This window comes from Myxocyprinus asiaticus, chromosome 41 (genome assembly GCF_019703515.2).
Source record: "Myxocyprinus asiaticus isolate MX2 ecotype Aquarium Trade chromosome 41, UBuf_Myxa_2, whole genome shotgun sequence".
NCBI classification, from domain to species: domain Eukaryota; kingdom Metazoa; phylum Chordata; class Actinopteri; order Cypriniformes; family Catostomidae; genus Myxocyprinus; species Myxocyprinus asiaticus.
The window spans coordinates 2215598-2232921 of record NC_059384.1 but is presented as its reverse complement, the minus strand read 5'-3'; the positions used below and the strand labels follow the sequence as shown (position 1 = coordinate 2232921).

The 17324-nt window shown below is 40.2% G+C and overlaps 1 protein-coding gene across 1 annotated transcript in view; it reads left to right on the top strand.

Moving 5' to 3' along the window:
- Positions 1 to 17324, top strand: part of LOC127431505 (potassium voltage-gated channel subfamily H member 2-like) — a 285270-nt gene that overhangs the window by 133414 nt on the left and 134532 nt on the right. Inside the window, exon 5 of the mRNA XM_051681945.1 lies at positions 2321 to 2532. Within this exon, the coding sequence (XP_051537905.1) occupies positions 2321 to 2532 (212 nt within the window). The remainder of the gene's footprint in view (positions 1 to 2320; positions 2533 to 17324) is intronic.

Below are 17324 nucleotides of genomic sequence, written 5' to 3'. Positions count from 1 at the left end.
CTGTCAAGGGGTGGGATATTTTAGGCAGCAAGTGAACAGTCAGTTCTTGAATTTCATGTGTTGGAAGCAGGAAAAATGGGCAAGCGTAAGGATCTGAGCGACTTTGACAAGGGCCAAATTGTGATGGCTAGACAACCTGGTCAGAGCATCTCCAAAACGGCAGGTCTTGTGGGGTGTTCCCGGTATGCAGTGGTCAGTACCTACCAAAAGTGGTCCAAGGAAGGACAACCGGTGAACTGGCGACAGGGTCAATGGCATCGGCATCGCCAGGTCATTTTTCCGGGGCTTCAGCCCCAAATGTTTTGACTGTAGCCCCGAATGTAATTTTATATGTAGGCTACGCAATAACATTGCTACATTTTGTTTTAAGTTCATGTGGTGTGACAACCCCCCCATCCCCGGTAAGCCCCGAACCTCCTCAAGTCCTAGAAACGCCCCTGGTCAATGGCACCCAAGGCTCATTGATGCGTGTGGGGAGCGTAGGCTAGCCCGTCTGGTCCAATCCCACAGAAGAGCTACTGTAGCACAAATAGCTGAAAAAATTAATGCTGGCCATGATAGAAAGGTGTCAGAACACACAGTGCATCACAGCTTGCTGCCTATGGAGCTGCGTAGCCGCAGACCGGTCAGAGTGCCCATGCTGACCCCTGTCCACCGCTGAAAGCGCCTACAAAGGGCAAGTGAGCGTCAAAACTGGACCATGGAGCAATGGAAGAAGGTAGCCTGGTCTGATGAATCACATTTCTTTTAAGATCACGTGGACGGCCGGATGTGTGTGCGCCGTTTACCTGGGGAAGAGATGGCAGCAGGATGCACTATGGGAAGAAGGCAGGCCTGCAGAGGTGATGCTCTGGTATTAAGCGTCATAAACGGCACATTTTTAGGACGCTTTATCAAGTTAAAAGTAGTGGAAACTTTGAAAATCACGTCTCAAGATTCCTGTATTCTGTTGTGTTTCGCTCACCTGTTGTGCTTCCTCAGTGAGCGGTTCTCATTCTTTGGCTGTGCTGCTTGTGAGGTTTGTTGAGGTGCGCTGCCACCTGTTCACGCGGCTCGTAAAAACAGATGTACTTCAAGCTTGAAAATGTTGTTGATTTGGCTTGCTGAAATCACCTCTACAACCATCTCACCTATGTAATGAACATTGGAAGATCTCTCCGTACACATGGGGGGGGGGACATGATTAATTGCGTACATTTTTTTAATACGTTATTTTTTACATAATTAATCACACTAAATAAACATGTTAAAAAATTAACGCAATTAATCATGCCCCCTGACGTGTACGTCAATTCCGTAATAAAAGTACAGATTTTCTTACCATACGAGCCGCAAGTCTTGACACAGCATCCTAAATATGTGCCGTTTATGACGCTGAATACCAGTGAGACGCTCCGAACGCGTCCGTCTGAGGCACGCACATGTAAATAGTGCGACAATTAAAAATAGCGCAGGTGGAACGCAAGAACGCGTACTGTGAGAACTGGACACATTGACGAACTCAATGCAAAACACATTGCTGTCAACTGTAGGCTTGTTCAAAGATACGAGATTGAAACTATAATGTACAGTGTATATAAAAATATACTGAGTTCTTAAGACACTTTTTGGATTGTCTAATCAACGCTTTATTCACCTGCCACAATAATGCAATTTATTTTAAACTGAATTTTAATCTGTATTATATATTTATTATAGGCCCTACATATTATATTTATAAATATTTTAATTACTATCCATTATTTAAATTAATTATCTCTATTTGGGGGCCTTTCTCAGCAAATAATTATGTACTCGATTAATTGCGATTAATCGGATTAATTAATCGGCATGTAATGTAATAAATTCGATTACATTTTTTATCGATTGACAGCCCTAATATGTATACAGTATATATACTGTATATTGTATATATTTATATATATATATATATATATATATATAATTTCTATAAGTGTAATTTCAAATATTGATTATTACTATTATCTACTTTTTCTGGAAGTTTCCCGTATGTTGTGTGTTTGATGAGTAATTCACAATGATTGAGTAATTCACACTGAAAAATGTAAGTAATAAAAAATGACACTTTTGGCAGTTTTATGAATTGATTTGTATTTCCTTTCATTTAATTCTACTTCCTTAAATTCACATTCAAATTATAATTCTGCATCAGAGGCATTGCACCCCTTCAGTTGTCTCCCATTTTAAGATGGGACCTAAAAATACTGTTTCAGAGAAAAACATTGTGGATCCAGGATTCTTGTTTTCTGTAGTGGCTGCCGTACCATCAGCCTATAACAAAATTTGTTTGTTTTCACAGGTGCCATGAACAACAAGTCGGGCATCCTGAACTCTACCTCTGATTCCGATCTCATGCGTTACCGCACCATTAGTAAAATCCCCCAGATCACCCTCAACTTTGTGGACTTTAAACCGGATCCTCTCATCGCACTCCCGCCTGGAGAAATGGAAATCATCGCGCCCTGCAAACTCATCGACCGCACGCACAACGTCACTGAGAAAGTCACTCAGGTAAGACGCTTGTGGTCTTTATCCCTGCTGCTGCTTTGGGGTCTAGATAAGCTGATTCCATAAATCTTTGCATAGGATTGCGTTAATGAATTAAAACCAGGACCTGTTGGGTTTGTCTGCAAGCTAGAAGATTTGAGGAACTATCTGGAGATGTTCAAATTCAGAGCGATGTTTTTGGTGTTTGCTATGTTTTTGGGGATTTACTTTAAAACTGTCCTGTTTGTGTCCTTCTACACGCTCAGTCCTCTAAACTGAGCTTTGTTGTTTTCGTTTCACACCTGAACATCTCAGGCACCGATGGCAAGAAAAATATCTCCATGAGATTTTGGCGCTCCAGATGACACCAGTTGTAAAATCTTTCGTTCAAGGATGGATGGTGTTTGAAGGCAGATGCTGATGTTGGGTTGATTTTCAGGTTTATTTTTCAAAGTGAATCCCAGTGATTTTTTTTTCCTGCTTTTGGAAATATTTTGTAATCCAGAAGTGTTTGCTGGAAGAATCCAAACTTGCATAGTGACTGTATTAAACATGATTAAGATAAATAAAATAAATAAGTTCTTGATCGTTCTTGATAAGAAGACGGTCTTTTGCTAAACCTAAGATATTGCAAACATTCAAGAAACTTTATTTTTAAGAGTGTAGTCAAAGACAGAAATCACAGAACTCAATTTAACTCAGTTTCCTTATATTCGAGTTGCAAGTCTTTTGAATTTTGCTTATCCAAAGGCAATGAGCCTCATTCAGCATGAGCAGAATTTTTATTTATTTTTTTCCTGTGGAAATCATTCGTAAAAGTATTCTCATGTAATTTACTGCATCAGTACAACAGTTACAATTTCTGCGTAAAGTGTTCATTAAAACATTATTGAGTAGTTTTCATAGCAATATGAAAATTACAATTTTGGTGTAAATTGTTTGTAAAATCCTTTGCAAGTGGTTGTAATAATAATATGAAAATTACAATTTCTGTGGAAAATGTTCGTAAAACCATTTTTTAGTAATTGTCACATCAATACGACAAATACAATTTCTATGTAAACATTTCGTAAAATAATTTTTTTGTAATCTTCACATCAATATAACAATTACAATATCTGTGTATATTTTTCGTAAAGACATTTTTGAATAGTTGTCATATTAATATGACATTTAAAATGTTGGTGTAAATTGTTTGCAAAACACTTTTTGTGTGGTTGTCATAATAATAGGACAATAAAAATGTCTGTGTAAATTGTTCGTTAAACCATTTTTAGTAATCGTCACATCAATACAACAATTAAAATTTCTAAGTAAATATTTCGTAAAATCACTTTTTAATAATCGTCACATCAATACGACAATTACAATTTCAATGTAAACATTTCGTAAAATCACTTTTTAATAATCGTCACATCAATACGACAATTACAATTTCAATGTAAATATTTCGTAAAATATTTTTTGTAATCATCACATCAATACAACATTAACAATATCTGTATAAACTGTTCATAAAACCATTTTTGAATAGTTTTCGTATTAATATGACAATTAAAATTCTGATGTAAATTGTTTGTAAAACCATTTTTGAGAAGTTGTCATGATACAACAATTAAAATTTCTGTGTAAATTGTTAGTAAAAACATTTTTAGGAATCGTCACACCAATTCGACAGTTATCATTTCTGTGTAAATTGTTCGTAAAATATTTTTTTAGTAATCGTCAAATCAATACAACAATAACAATATCTGTGGGAATTGTTTGTAAAGCCATTTTTGAGAAGTTTTCATATTAATACGACAGTTAAACTTTTGATGTTAATTGTTCGTAAAACCATTTTTAGTAATCGTCACATCAATACGACAATTACAATATCTGTGTAAATTGTTCATAAAATATTTTTTTGGGAATCATCACACCAATACAACAATTACAATACTGGTGTAAATTGTTTGTAAAACCATTTTTGAGAAGTTGTCATGATACAACAATTAAAATTTCTGTGTAAATTGTTTGGAAAATAATTTATGAGTAGTTGTCATATTAATACGTCAATTAAACTTTTGGTATAAATTGTTCGTCAAACCCTTTTTGAGAAGTTGTCATAATATGACAATTAAAATCACTGTGTAAATTGTTCATAAAATAATTTTTAGTAATTTTCACATCAATATGACAAATACAATTTCTTTGTAAATTGTTTGTAAAGCCATTTTTGAGTAGTTGTCATAATAATACAACAATTAAAAGTTCTGTGTAAATTGTTTGTAAAATCATTTTTAGTAATTGTCACATCAATACAACATTTACAATATCTGTGTGAATTCTTCGTAAAGCCATTTTTGAGAAGTTGCCATATTAATACAACAATTAAAATGATGGTGTAAATTGTTAAATTGTTACTTTTTTTTGTAATTGTGACAACAATACAACAATTTCAATATCTGTGTAAATTGTTCGTAAAATCTTTTATGAGTATTTTTCATATTAATACAACAATTAAACTTTTGGTGTAAATTGTTTGTAAAACCCTTTTTGAGAATTTGTCAATTAAAATCTCTGTGTAAATTTTTCATAAAATAATTGTTAATAATTTTCACATCAATATGAAATATACAGTATCTTTGTAAAATGTTTGTAGAACCATTTCTGAGTAGTTTTCACATTAATACATCAATAAACATTTTTCGTGTAAGTTTGTCATAAAAAGCATTCTTGTAATTGTCATATCATTGTGAAAATGTTACAGTTTACATAGCAATGGCTCTCCAAACAATTTAAACCGAAATTCATTCTGCTTGTGTTTTGTGAATGAGGCTCAATGTTAGAATAGAGATCAAAGGCTGAAGTGAAATAAATCATTTGTTTTCAGCTCTTCAGAAGAGATCCAAACCAATTCTAATTTCAGCAGGAATTACTTTCAGAAGATTCTCATCTGTTCTCCAGGATGGACGTAACTGGGTTAATTTAATACTGGTGGCGTGACGCCCATGGGCTCAGCAGATGAAATGAAAAGAGGGCAGCAGGAATTGATACTTCTAGATGAGATCATGACAGATGAGCATGTGCTACAGATGATATTGAGTCTGTTTGAGTTTGAAGGCATCAGGTATTTGTGTACACCTGCTGTCCTACATACAGGAAGTGATCACATGATGCGTGTGAGTTTGTGTAGATGCTTGTGTAGTGCATCAGATTATCAGATCATGTAACCATCAAAATAATGATAATGTAAGCTGGTCCCTAGGATTGTGTAAAGCCTCAGGCCACATCTACACATATATATGTTTTTGTTAAACCTCTTCAACTCTGGAACATTTTTGGGCTGCCGCCACAATTTTTCACACTCAAATTTGAAAGCTCACCACACATACTCTGGACTAACTGCTAAAAATTGGTCAAATTAAACTGTGGTATTAGTGCAAAAAAAATTATACAAAAATAAATAAACTGTACATTCGTTCCTGAAAATGAGAGCTTTCATTGGATATATGATTTGTCTATTTAAGCGCTATTAAAGACTTTTATATTCATATTAGTATGTCTACCACTAAGTGGTGCTTATTTGCGACATGGATGTTTTAAGGCCTTATTTTGTTATTTTAAGTTACATAAATGCAGAAGTGATGATTATCTATGAAAAGTTCAGATTCTAAGCTTTCAAACGATACCACATATGCCTGACTGTATGTATACGGGGACTTGAGCATTTTAAGCGGAAACTTATTTCGCGATATAGTGCCCCCTTTTGGACCCACTGTTGAACTGGTTAAAAACGAACAGCCTCTTATTCACACTAGAACAGTGTTTTCTGAAAAAGAAGCATTTAGAAAATGCTCTCTGCATACTTTGGAAACTATGAAGTTAGGAAACTAAAACTGATTAGTGTGGATGTGGCCTCAGACCTCTTCGGATGTTATTACTTATTTAAAATAAAGGTAATATCAGATTGATTGTTCCATGTTGATGTGAGTTTAATTAATCCATCCCTACTGATGGATGTAGGCCGATGGTGTTTTCATGGTGATGCACATCTAATGATGCGTTTACTTTGATTAGAGCGATTTGATAAGCTCAGGATGCCTTTTAAAGTTCTTTTTAATTAGAAACAGTATCTAAAAACAGCGCTCCTGCACGAGACACTGAATAAACAAAAAGAAAGTGAAGCTAAGACGTTCGTCTAGCGCGTGTTTACATAGAAAAACAAATTGATGGTTGCAAAAGTGTGCATTTGGTGTGAACAGCCCCTTACAGTTGGTGGAGGTACTTGGCCGTTGTGTCTTGCTCTTTCATAAGCATTTCTCAGATTACATTTACATTTATGCATTTGGCAGACGCTTTTATCCAAAGCGACTTACAGTGCACTTATTACAGGGACAATCCCCCCGGAGCAACCTGGAGTTAAGTGCCTTGCTCAAGGACACAATGGTGGTGGCTGTGGGAATCGAACCGGCAACCTTCTGCTTACCAGCTCTGTGCTTTTCAGCCCACTACACCACCACCACTCTGATTAAGCAGTTAGGTTTTTAAACACTTTGTCAGGAAAGGAGTTCAACTTGGAAATCTCGAGATCCTCGCATTCGGTTCCATTCTGTTGTGTTCCATCTGATTGAACAGCCCCTGGCCTGTGCTCATAGCCTGAGCCGCTTCACCACCGAGTTCAGCCGAATACCACTGCTATCTGGGAATATTGCTAAACTACATACAACTGTAATGAATAAAAAAAAAATTGGTATTTCATTGTTATTATGAAGCTCGAGTCTGGGGTAATATACTGTGGCATCAGCACCAGTGAACTGCCTATTGAAGCGTTTCCCCCTCCCCTCATTTTACATTTGTCTTAACATTTGAGAATATGGACTGACCACAACTTTTTATTTATTTATTTATTTATTTTATGCACATTATTTGAAAATGGAATGCTCTTGTTTTAACAGCCAGAAATGTTCTTTGCAATAATATAATGGTGCTGAATGGTTTATGTATTTAATGCGCCCTCTTGTGGACTAAGGAAACAACGTCAGTTTAAGAATCAGCTGACTTTAAAATTAGAATATTATTCTGTTTCTGTCCACAGCAGGATATAAGGAAGAATTCACTAATGATTGCCGCAGTGAGTTTTTGAGACATGTTTGTATTCTGCATGTGTGTGTGCATTTAATCGTGTGTGCGCTGGATGAGACTGTGTATTGCGTCTAACTACACTAGCAGTCAAAAGTTGGAAAAGGTCTGCTCGTTTAAATTTGTCAACAAAACTAATTTCAAGTATTTTAGAATTGAAAGGTTTAGAAACATAAATTCACTCAAGTGTGCCAAACTTTTGACTAGTAGTGTATATGTTTCGATCAATCGCAGTCTAATCCAGGAAGCCCTGGAAAATGAAAACACAATACACCACTGTTTTTTTTTGTTGTTGTTTTTTTTTTCAATTTGGAATGCCCAATTCCCAATGTGCTTTTTTTTTTTTTAAGTCCTTGTGGTCACGTAGTGATTCACCTCAATCTGGGTGGCAGAGGACAAATCCCAGTTGCCTCCATGCAGCATCTTATCACGTGGCTTGTTGAGTGCGTTGCCATGGAGACATAGTGTGTGTGGAGGCTTCACACCATCCACCATGGCATCTGCACTCAACTCACCACGTGCCCCACTGAGAACTAACCACATTATAGTGACCACAAGGAGTTTACCCCATGAGTCTACCCTCCCTAGCAACCAGACCAATTTGGTTGCTTAGGAGACCTGGCTGGAGTCACTCAGCACACCCTGGGATTTGAACCAGAGAGCTAGTGAACTCCAGGTGTGGTAGCCAGCGTATTTTACCACTGAGCTACCCAGGCCCCCACACACCACTGTTAATTTACGGAGGTTATCATATAACAGTGTAAAATAACTATACGTGTGCGCTTGTGTGATTTCTTCTTCATAATGGCAGTCAAAGCTGATTTTGGATGCAGTATTGTGTGAAAACAGTGTTAAGTTGGTGTGTGTTTGTTTTAGGTACAGCTAATGATACGTATAGTTGGGTCACATATTCCATCTTTGATACACCTGCTGTGTGTTTAATAAATGTTATTTATAATGGCATACACACACACACACACACACACACACACACACACACACATACATACACACACACACACACTGTTCTGATGTATTACACTAATTCATTAATTCATCTTCAAATATACACTCATGTTACCACCACACACAGAATAATCTCCCTGCTTTCCTGTCCTTAACTTCCCTAACATGCTCTCGTTTACCTCTTAATCTGTGTGTGATTGTGCAGGCTAAGGCAGAATTGCATTTATGTGTGTTCACTGTAATCTTTGCATTCTAGAGCTGACCGTTGAGCTGTCACGCTTCTCTTAGTGGCAGGAACAACAGTTCAGTGACCTTCTGAATTCATCTCACTCTGTTTTGTTTTTAACCTGCTGGTGGCAGTATTTATCACAGTCATAAAGTGCTGCTATAAAATCACCATTAATCTAAGGATTTCTGTCATATGTGGTTGAAGAGTGATGGAAATACATTTTCATTCATTTTTATTTAATATTTATATATGTTATACATAAGATAACCATATCACATTTCAATATAATATTGTATAAAAATTAGGGCTGTCAATCAATTAAAATTTGTAATTGAATTAATGACATGGTATGCCGATTAATTAATAGAATTAATTGCAATTAATCGCACATACATATTTGCTGAGAAAGCCCCTCAAATAACAATAATTCAATATATAATGATTAAATAATTATAAATAGTTATATTTAAATCAATTAAAAATGCATTACATTATTTAGGCAGTCAAGCATTAAAAAAGACAATACAAAAAGTAGATTTAAAATGCAATATATGGTTTGTTTGTTTGTTTGTTTTTTTACATATTATTAAATGTAAGTCTATCATTGGCCTACAGTTCACAGCAATCCATTTTGCAATTGAATTCATAAATCAGTCCGAGATTATTATAAGTGCTTGTCTAAGGACACGTCAGTGTACACCTGCGTCAGACGTTATGTTGCTGTGTCAGGTTAAACAAAGTTTGAAACATGTCTTAAGATATGTGCTCCATCAAGCTGTGTTTGTCCACAGGAACTTGTTCTCATTATTTTTATCCTTTGGGAAAAGAGCACAACAGTGGCCACCGACCTTTTCAGCCATCTTGGAAGTATTTTTCTATTAATTTTGTCCATAGGGATTTCATAACATCCTTTTTAAAAGAGTTATAAGCCATGAATCAAACCGACCAGCTCCGAGGTGAATCACAACATTACAAACCTTCATTTAAAAATCTGACAAAAACTACAAGACTGTGTACTTAATGTCTTTAATGAGGGAATGAACTACATACCCATGAAGCATTGCAAATGACGTTTTAAAAACTATGAAAACAAATAAAACCATTGATGTAAAGTTGTTTATTATAAGCATAGAAACAGTATATTTTAAGTTTATAGCAAAATATTCAGATATATCCATATATATATATATATATATATATATACTGTATATATATATTTCAAGAGCCAAGATAGACCAACACGATTACATCATTCACAGTGCATCATGGGAGTGGGCGGATATTGCAGAGCTCTTTTAGCATGCTTTGTTTGCAGCAGTTCTCTGATTGGTGGATCGTTTCTTCAGGATCATGGGTAGTGTAGTTCTTCACTAGAATTCCTGCTATTAAATGCACTTTTTTTATGAAGCTAAAATAACATGGACTAATGGCTTCAACAGAAGCATATACCATCTATAGGTAGACTGATTAATCTGTTCCGATAGTTGCTTTTTGGAACTATCGGTTATCAGCAAAAATATAGAGTATTGTAATGTATTTCAGGCTTGTTTATAGTTAAAAGTCCAGCGTTATGCACCAAATCGTAATTTTTCTGGTCATTATTGGGATTTTGGTTTGACACTAAACTGCTTTAGGGATTTATTCATTTTGGACTATTCTAGCCTCAATGTCTATGACTGTCATAGTAAGGAAAGACTAATAAATGTTTTATAATTCTATAAATCGATAAAAAAAAAAAAAAAAAACTGTTTGTCCGATTAATTTATCAGCCTTTTACACAACCTTGGTTATCGGTATCGGCAAAATCCACTATCGGTCGACCTCTGATACCATCGATTAACAACCTTGGAGCTCAATGTAGGTGTTTCTTTAAAGGTCTATAGATGAAGTTACTGTTTACAAACAAACGCTCCACCCCTCCACTTCTGGGTTCTTTTGGTAGCCCAGAAAATAACTGATGTCTATAGGCATTTCAATCAAATTGCACTGAAACTGCCCAAAAATTGCTGTTTGTGGGGTTGAAACACCCCATTTCCCAAAGATTATTGGAGATTAGGTCTTCTTTAAATTTCCATCAGACCTTTGCATCAGGAAAAACTCAGGATTTTACATATATGATGATATTTCACGGGTCAGCGTCACTGTTATCACGCCAGCTCTATTAAACACAATTGACCCACAGCAGCTGTTTTTGCATGAAGAAATTGCACAAACTCTGATCGCAAATGGCAGTTTTTAATTTCCAAAATGCTGTCGCTGTGATAGACATGAGGTCAGATATGATCTAACAATGATTTTATATTATTAAGACCACAATATACGATACTGTATAGGTAGGAACATGACCTGTCTCCACCACCGCAGCACATGGACTACTGTTTGTGAAAGGATAAGTAAATAAAAATAATTCCATACTGCTAAAATAATGTCTTTGCATTTATTTTGATTGCAGTAAATAATATTTTTCAATCGAAAACGTCTCGGAGAGAACGAGATGTTGTGTCGATGTAGTGACACTAGGGGTCGCTCTTGAGAGCCTCGAACACCTCAGATCTTTGAGAAAAGGCCAATGAGAATTGGCGAGTGGAATTTGCATGCCACTCCCCCGGACATATGGGTATATAAGGAGCTGGCTCGCAACCACTCATTCAGGTTTTGTGCCGAAGAGCCGAGACAGGGTTCCAGCCATTTCAGCGGGTAGTACAGCGTTGTGGCAGGGGGGACACAATGTCTCGTTCCCTCCATCAGGGAACGGAGGTTACGACAGTAACCGAAATGTTCCCCTTCTGATGTAGTGACACTAGGGGTCCCTATACGAAACGCCACAACTAGCTCTCTACACTCTCTGTGTGCTCTCTCCCTGTGCTCTCACATGCGCAGTTGTATCTCTCCCCATAATTACTGTAATCCCTGTAAGTGACCGTTACAAGAAGAGGGCTTTCAACTCGACTGACTCTAGCGGCTCAAAGGGGGCTCTGCGAAGGCCCAGGAGGACCACGGAGAGATCCCATGAGGGGAGCAGGCGTGGCCTAGGAGGATTCAGTCGCTGGGCACCTCTCAGTAACCTGATGATCAGGTCGTGCTTCCCTAAGGACTTACCGTCCACTGTATCGTGGTGTGCCGCTATGGCGGCCACATACACCTTCAAGGTGGAGGGGGACAGCCATTCCTCCAGCCTCTCCTGCAGGAAGGAAAGCACTGACCCGACTGCACATCTCTGAGGGTCTTCAGCTTGGGAAGAACACCAATTTGCGAACTGACGCCACTTCAGGGTATAAAGCTGCTTTGTGGAGGGAGCTCTGGCCTGAGTGATCGTGTCTACCACTGCTGGTGGTAGGCCACTTAGGTCTTCCGAGTCCCATCCAAGGGCCAGATGTGGAGGTTCCAGAGGTCTGGGCACGGGTGCCAAATGGTGCCCCGTCCCTGAGAAAGAAGGTCCTTCCTCAGGGGAATTTGCTAGGGAGGGGCTGTCGCGAGGAGCGTGAGGTCTGAGAACCAAGACTGAGTGGGCCAATACGGGGCCATGCAGGTGACCTGCTCCTCGTCCTCCCTGAACTTGCACAGGGTCTGTGCAAGAAGGCTCACTAGGGGAACACATACTTGCGCAGCCCCCGGGACCAGCTGTGTGCCAGCGCATCTGGGCTGAGGAGGGCCCCCATCGGAGAATACCAGACTGGGCAGTGGGAGGTTTCTTGGGAGGCAAATAGGTCTACTTGTGCTTTGCTGAACAGACTCCAAATCAGCTGGACCACCTGGGGGTGGAGTCTTCACTCTCCCCTGAGCGTCACCTGCCACGACAGCGTGTCCGCTGTGGCGTTGAGGTTGCCCGGGATGTGAGTTGCCCAAAGCAACCTCAGTCGCCGCTGACTCCATAGTAGGAGACGGCGGGCGATTTATATACGCTACTGTCGCTGTGTTGTCCGTCCGGACCAACTCATGCTTGCCCCGGATCAATGGCAAAAGCCTCCGCAGGGCGAGAAATACTGCCAGCAACTCGAGGCAGTTGATGTGCCAACACAGTAGCGGTCCTGTCCAGGAGCTTGAAGCTACGTGCCCATTGCACATGGCGCCCCAGCCTCGCTTGGAGGTGTCTGTCGTAATGACGACACACCTGGACACTTGCTGTAGGGGAACTCCTGCCTGTAGAAATGCAAGGTCTGTCCAAGGGCTGAACAAATGACGGCAGATCGGCGTGATGGCCACGTGATGTGTGCCACGGCGGTATGCCCATCTCGGAGTCTGAAGTCTCATATGCATCAACCCTAGTGGCGTGACCGGTGCCGAGGATACCATATGCCCCAGGAGACTCTGAAAGTGTTACAGTGGAACCGCTGTTCTCTGCTTGAATGACTTCAGGCAGTTCAGCACCGACCGCGCATGCTCACTCATGAGGCTTTCTCTTTCCCAGTTGTCCCGAAGCCCTAGCCGCCTGAGATGCCTGAGCATGAGGTCCCTGTGTGCACATAGCAACTCTCGAGAGTGAGCTAGAATCAGCCAGTCGTTGAGGTGGTTGAGTATGTGGACACCCACTTCCCTTAACGGGGCAAGAGCTGCCTCTGCATCTTTCATGAAGACACGAGGGGACAGGGACAGGCCGAAGGGGAGGACTTTGTACTGATATGCCCGGCCGTCGAAAGCAAACCGTAGGAAGGGTCTGTGTCGAGGTAGAACCAAGACATGAAAGTACGTGTCCTTCAGGTCTACCACCGCGAACCAATCTTGATGCCGGACACATGCCAAAATGTGCTTTGGGTCAGCATCTTGAACGGGAGTCTGTGCAAGGCCTGATTCAGAACTCGCAGGTCCAAGATCGGCCGCAACCCACCGCCTTTCTTCGGTATGATGAAGTAAGGGCTGTAGAACCCTTTCTTCATCTCGGCTGGAGGGACAGGCTCTATCGTGCCCTTGCGTAGAAGGGTTGCGATCTCCGCACGCAAGGTGGCGGCATTCTTGCCCCTCACCGAAGTGAAGCGGATGACGCTGAACCGGGGCGGGCACCTGGCGAACTGAATCGCGTAGCCGAGTCGGATGGTCCTGGCCAACCACCGCAAGGGGTTGGAAAGCGCTAGCCACGCATCCGAACTCCGGGCGAGGGGTACTAAGGGGTGAGGTTGTTCGCCGAGCGCAGCTCCTGCATCACATCGGGATCAAGACTACCCACGTGCAGTTCCTTTAGTGCCTTGGCCTTGTGTAATTGCAGGAGGGCCATGGCATGCAGGGCAGAGGCAGCCTGACCTGCTGCGCTGTAGGCTTTGGCCGTCAGAGATGACATCGTTCTACAGGCCTTGGAAGGGAGTGCCGGGTGATCCCGCCAGGTGGCTGCGCTTTGTAGGCACAGGTGCACCGCAGCCGCCTTATCCACCTGAGGGAACTCCGTATACCAGTGGGCTGCCACGCCATCAAGGGTAGTGAGAGCGGATGAGCTGGGAGGTCGGTTTCGGGCAGAAAAAGGTGCCCTTCACATCCTCTTCAGCTCGTCGTGCACTTCCAGGAAGAAAGGGACGGGGGGGGGGGGGATGTGAGTACCGCCCTGAACCCAGGAACCAATCATCTAGCCATAAAGGCTCAGGGGAGGGTGGAAGGTTCCACTCCAACCCCGACACGCAGCGGCCCGGGCAAGCATGGCGGTCATCTCGCCGTCAGCCTCAGACTGGGCGGGCTGACCCGAAGGTGGCAGCCCAGTCGAGTCCACGCCGTCTGACATCGCCAGTATGCTCTCCGATGCAGCGATCGAGCACTCATCCTGCTCCGGAGCTCCGAAAGGGACACTACGCTGGCCCTGGGGCGAGCTGGTCTCCTCTCGGAACTCGCCGGGGGCAAACGAGCTTGCTGGGGATTGGGAGGTCCGCTGGGATTTACCAGGCGGAGCCGCGCCCATTGAAGCCCCCAAATCGCCTATAGCGCAAGCCGGGCTGGCCTCATACCCGGAGGTAAAAGGCAAGGTGCTGGGGGCGGCTAGAATGGCTTTCCCCCGGAAGAAGGAAAGCCGCAACCGCAACGTTGCCATGGTCATATTCTCACAATGAGAACATGAACCATCCACGAACGCTCAGTCTGATCACTTCCCAGACACGTGAGGAAGCGCCCGTGGCCATCGGAAGCAGAGAGATGTGGAATCACACAAAGACGGAAAGGCATCTTTATAAAGACGCGTCTTTAAAAAGACGTTGAATGTCAATGTGTGTGCTCTAATAGAGAAAATATACTCTTTAGCAGAATGGTCCACGTCAGCAGGTTTTTCTTGTGAATAGCAAACTTAGAATTTTTGAGTTATTTTTATAAGTCAAAGTAGCTCTAACCCAATCTCATTTCATTAATTGGATACCAGGTTTGCCAACTCCTGACTCTAATTAGCTTTTTTTGACGTCATTAGCCCAGGAGTTCGCATACTTTACCTGCAATGTTTAAATTATGTATTCAATATATACATGAACAATACAAAAATTTGTGTGTAATTAGTTAAATATATATAATTATTATTATTTTTATTATTTTTTTTTTTTGTAACTAAGATTAATATTAAACAAGATTTTAAGACAAATTTTTACATAATTACAGGTAATTCCAAAGGGATTACTTTTTCTTGCCACTGTAAGAAAGTAAATAAGGTCAGTTTTTCATTTCATGTTTACATTAAATGCAGTTGTTACCAAAGTGTTGCAGTATGTGCAGTATGTGGCCTGTCACCTCTCTGCTGATGATGGCGTCCTTGTACTGTACTGATCAAACTGCAAACACAGAATACGGCTGTCGTGAATTCTCTCTGTAGACAATCCAAAGCCAGCATCTCTTTAATATAATATACATCATATAGTGTCCATTCAGTCCTCTGCAGTGCAAAATTTCAAACACTGTTTATTCAGCCAAGCAGGATTTGATAATAATTAATTTATACACAGAAATGCAACACTCATGAAAAATGAATAACTCATTTTACATATTCCTTTTACTCAGAGAATCTCAGGGATCATTACACAGGATATCTCTCGTAACGCAATGGAGGGGTTAGAAAGTTTGATAAATAATGTATAAGAACACATAAATTTTTCTTGACCTTTTAAAATAAAAAGTGTTTGATGTACCTTGAAAACATAGTGTAACTTGAAGAACTCAAAACTTCCTCCCAAGTCCAAAAGGGGCAACGTTCTGACATTTACACGTCAATGACGCCTATTCAGTGCTCAGAAACTCTCCTGTCCAGTCACAATAATGTAATGAGGACGCAGGATAGATACTATTATTCATAAACACCAGAAGATGTGGTAAAGTGTGTGAAAGCTTGTGCTGTTTGTTTCTGTGTGTAGCACCTGCCGCTCTGGCGATTCTTTTAAAGAATCACGTTACAAACGAGCAGCTGAAGTTTATTTTGAACAAGATCCTTGATCATTTCAGTCTGATCTGAACAGTTTGAGCAACATATTTCAGAGCAGATTGTTTTATGAATCTGAAGGAGTTTCAGTTGAAGAATTAGGGCAGGATGGGGCAGTTTTGAACACAACTGCAAACGCTGTATTTAGTTTTGCATGTAAAGAGAGTGTTTACAATGGCACAGCTGCAAAAAAACAGCCTGTTTGACTGTAAAGGTCAGAGAGGTGGTGCACAAAATACATTGACTAATGTTATATATACTGTGTGTATATATATATATATATATATATATATATATATATATATATATATATAGACACTCGTGGCCAAAAGTTTGGAATAATGTACAGATTTTGCTGTTTCGGAGGGAAATTGGTACTTTAATTCACCAAAGTGGCATTCAACTGATCACACAGTATAGTCAGGACATTACTGATGTAAAAAACAGCACCATCACTATTTGAAAAAGTCATATTTGATCAAATCTAGACAGGCCCCATTTCCAGCAGCCATCACTCCAACACCTTATCCTTGAGTAATCATGCTAAATTGCTAATTTGGTACTAGAAAATCACTTGCCATTATATCAAACACAGTTGAAAGTGATTTGGTTCGTTAAATGAAGCTTAACATTGTCTTTGTGTTTGTTTTTGAGTTGTCACAGTATGCAATAGACTGGCATGTCTTAAGGTCAATATTAGGTAAAAAATGGCAAAAAAGAAACAGCATTCTCTAGAAACTCGACAGTCAATCATTGTTTGAGGAATGAAGGACATACAATGCTTGAAATTGCCAAAAAAACTGATGATTTCATATAAAGGTGTACACTACAGTCTTCAAAGACAAAGAACAACTGGCTCTAACAAGGACAGAAAGAGATGTGGAAGACCAGATGTACAACTAAACAAGAGGATAAGTACATCAGAAATAGACACCTCACATGTCCTCAGCTGACAGCTTCATTGAATTCTACCCGCTCAACACCAGTTTCATGTACAACAGTAAAGAGGAGACTCAGGGGTGCAGGCCTTATGGGAAGAAAAAGCCACTTTTTAAACAGAAAAACAAAAAGAAAAGGTTAGAGTGGGTAAAGAAACTCAGACATTGGACAACAGATAATTGGAAAAGA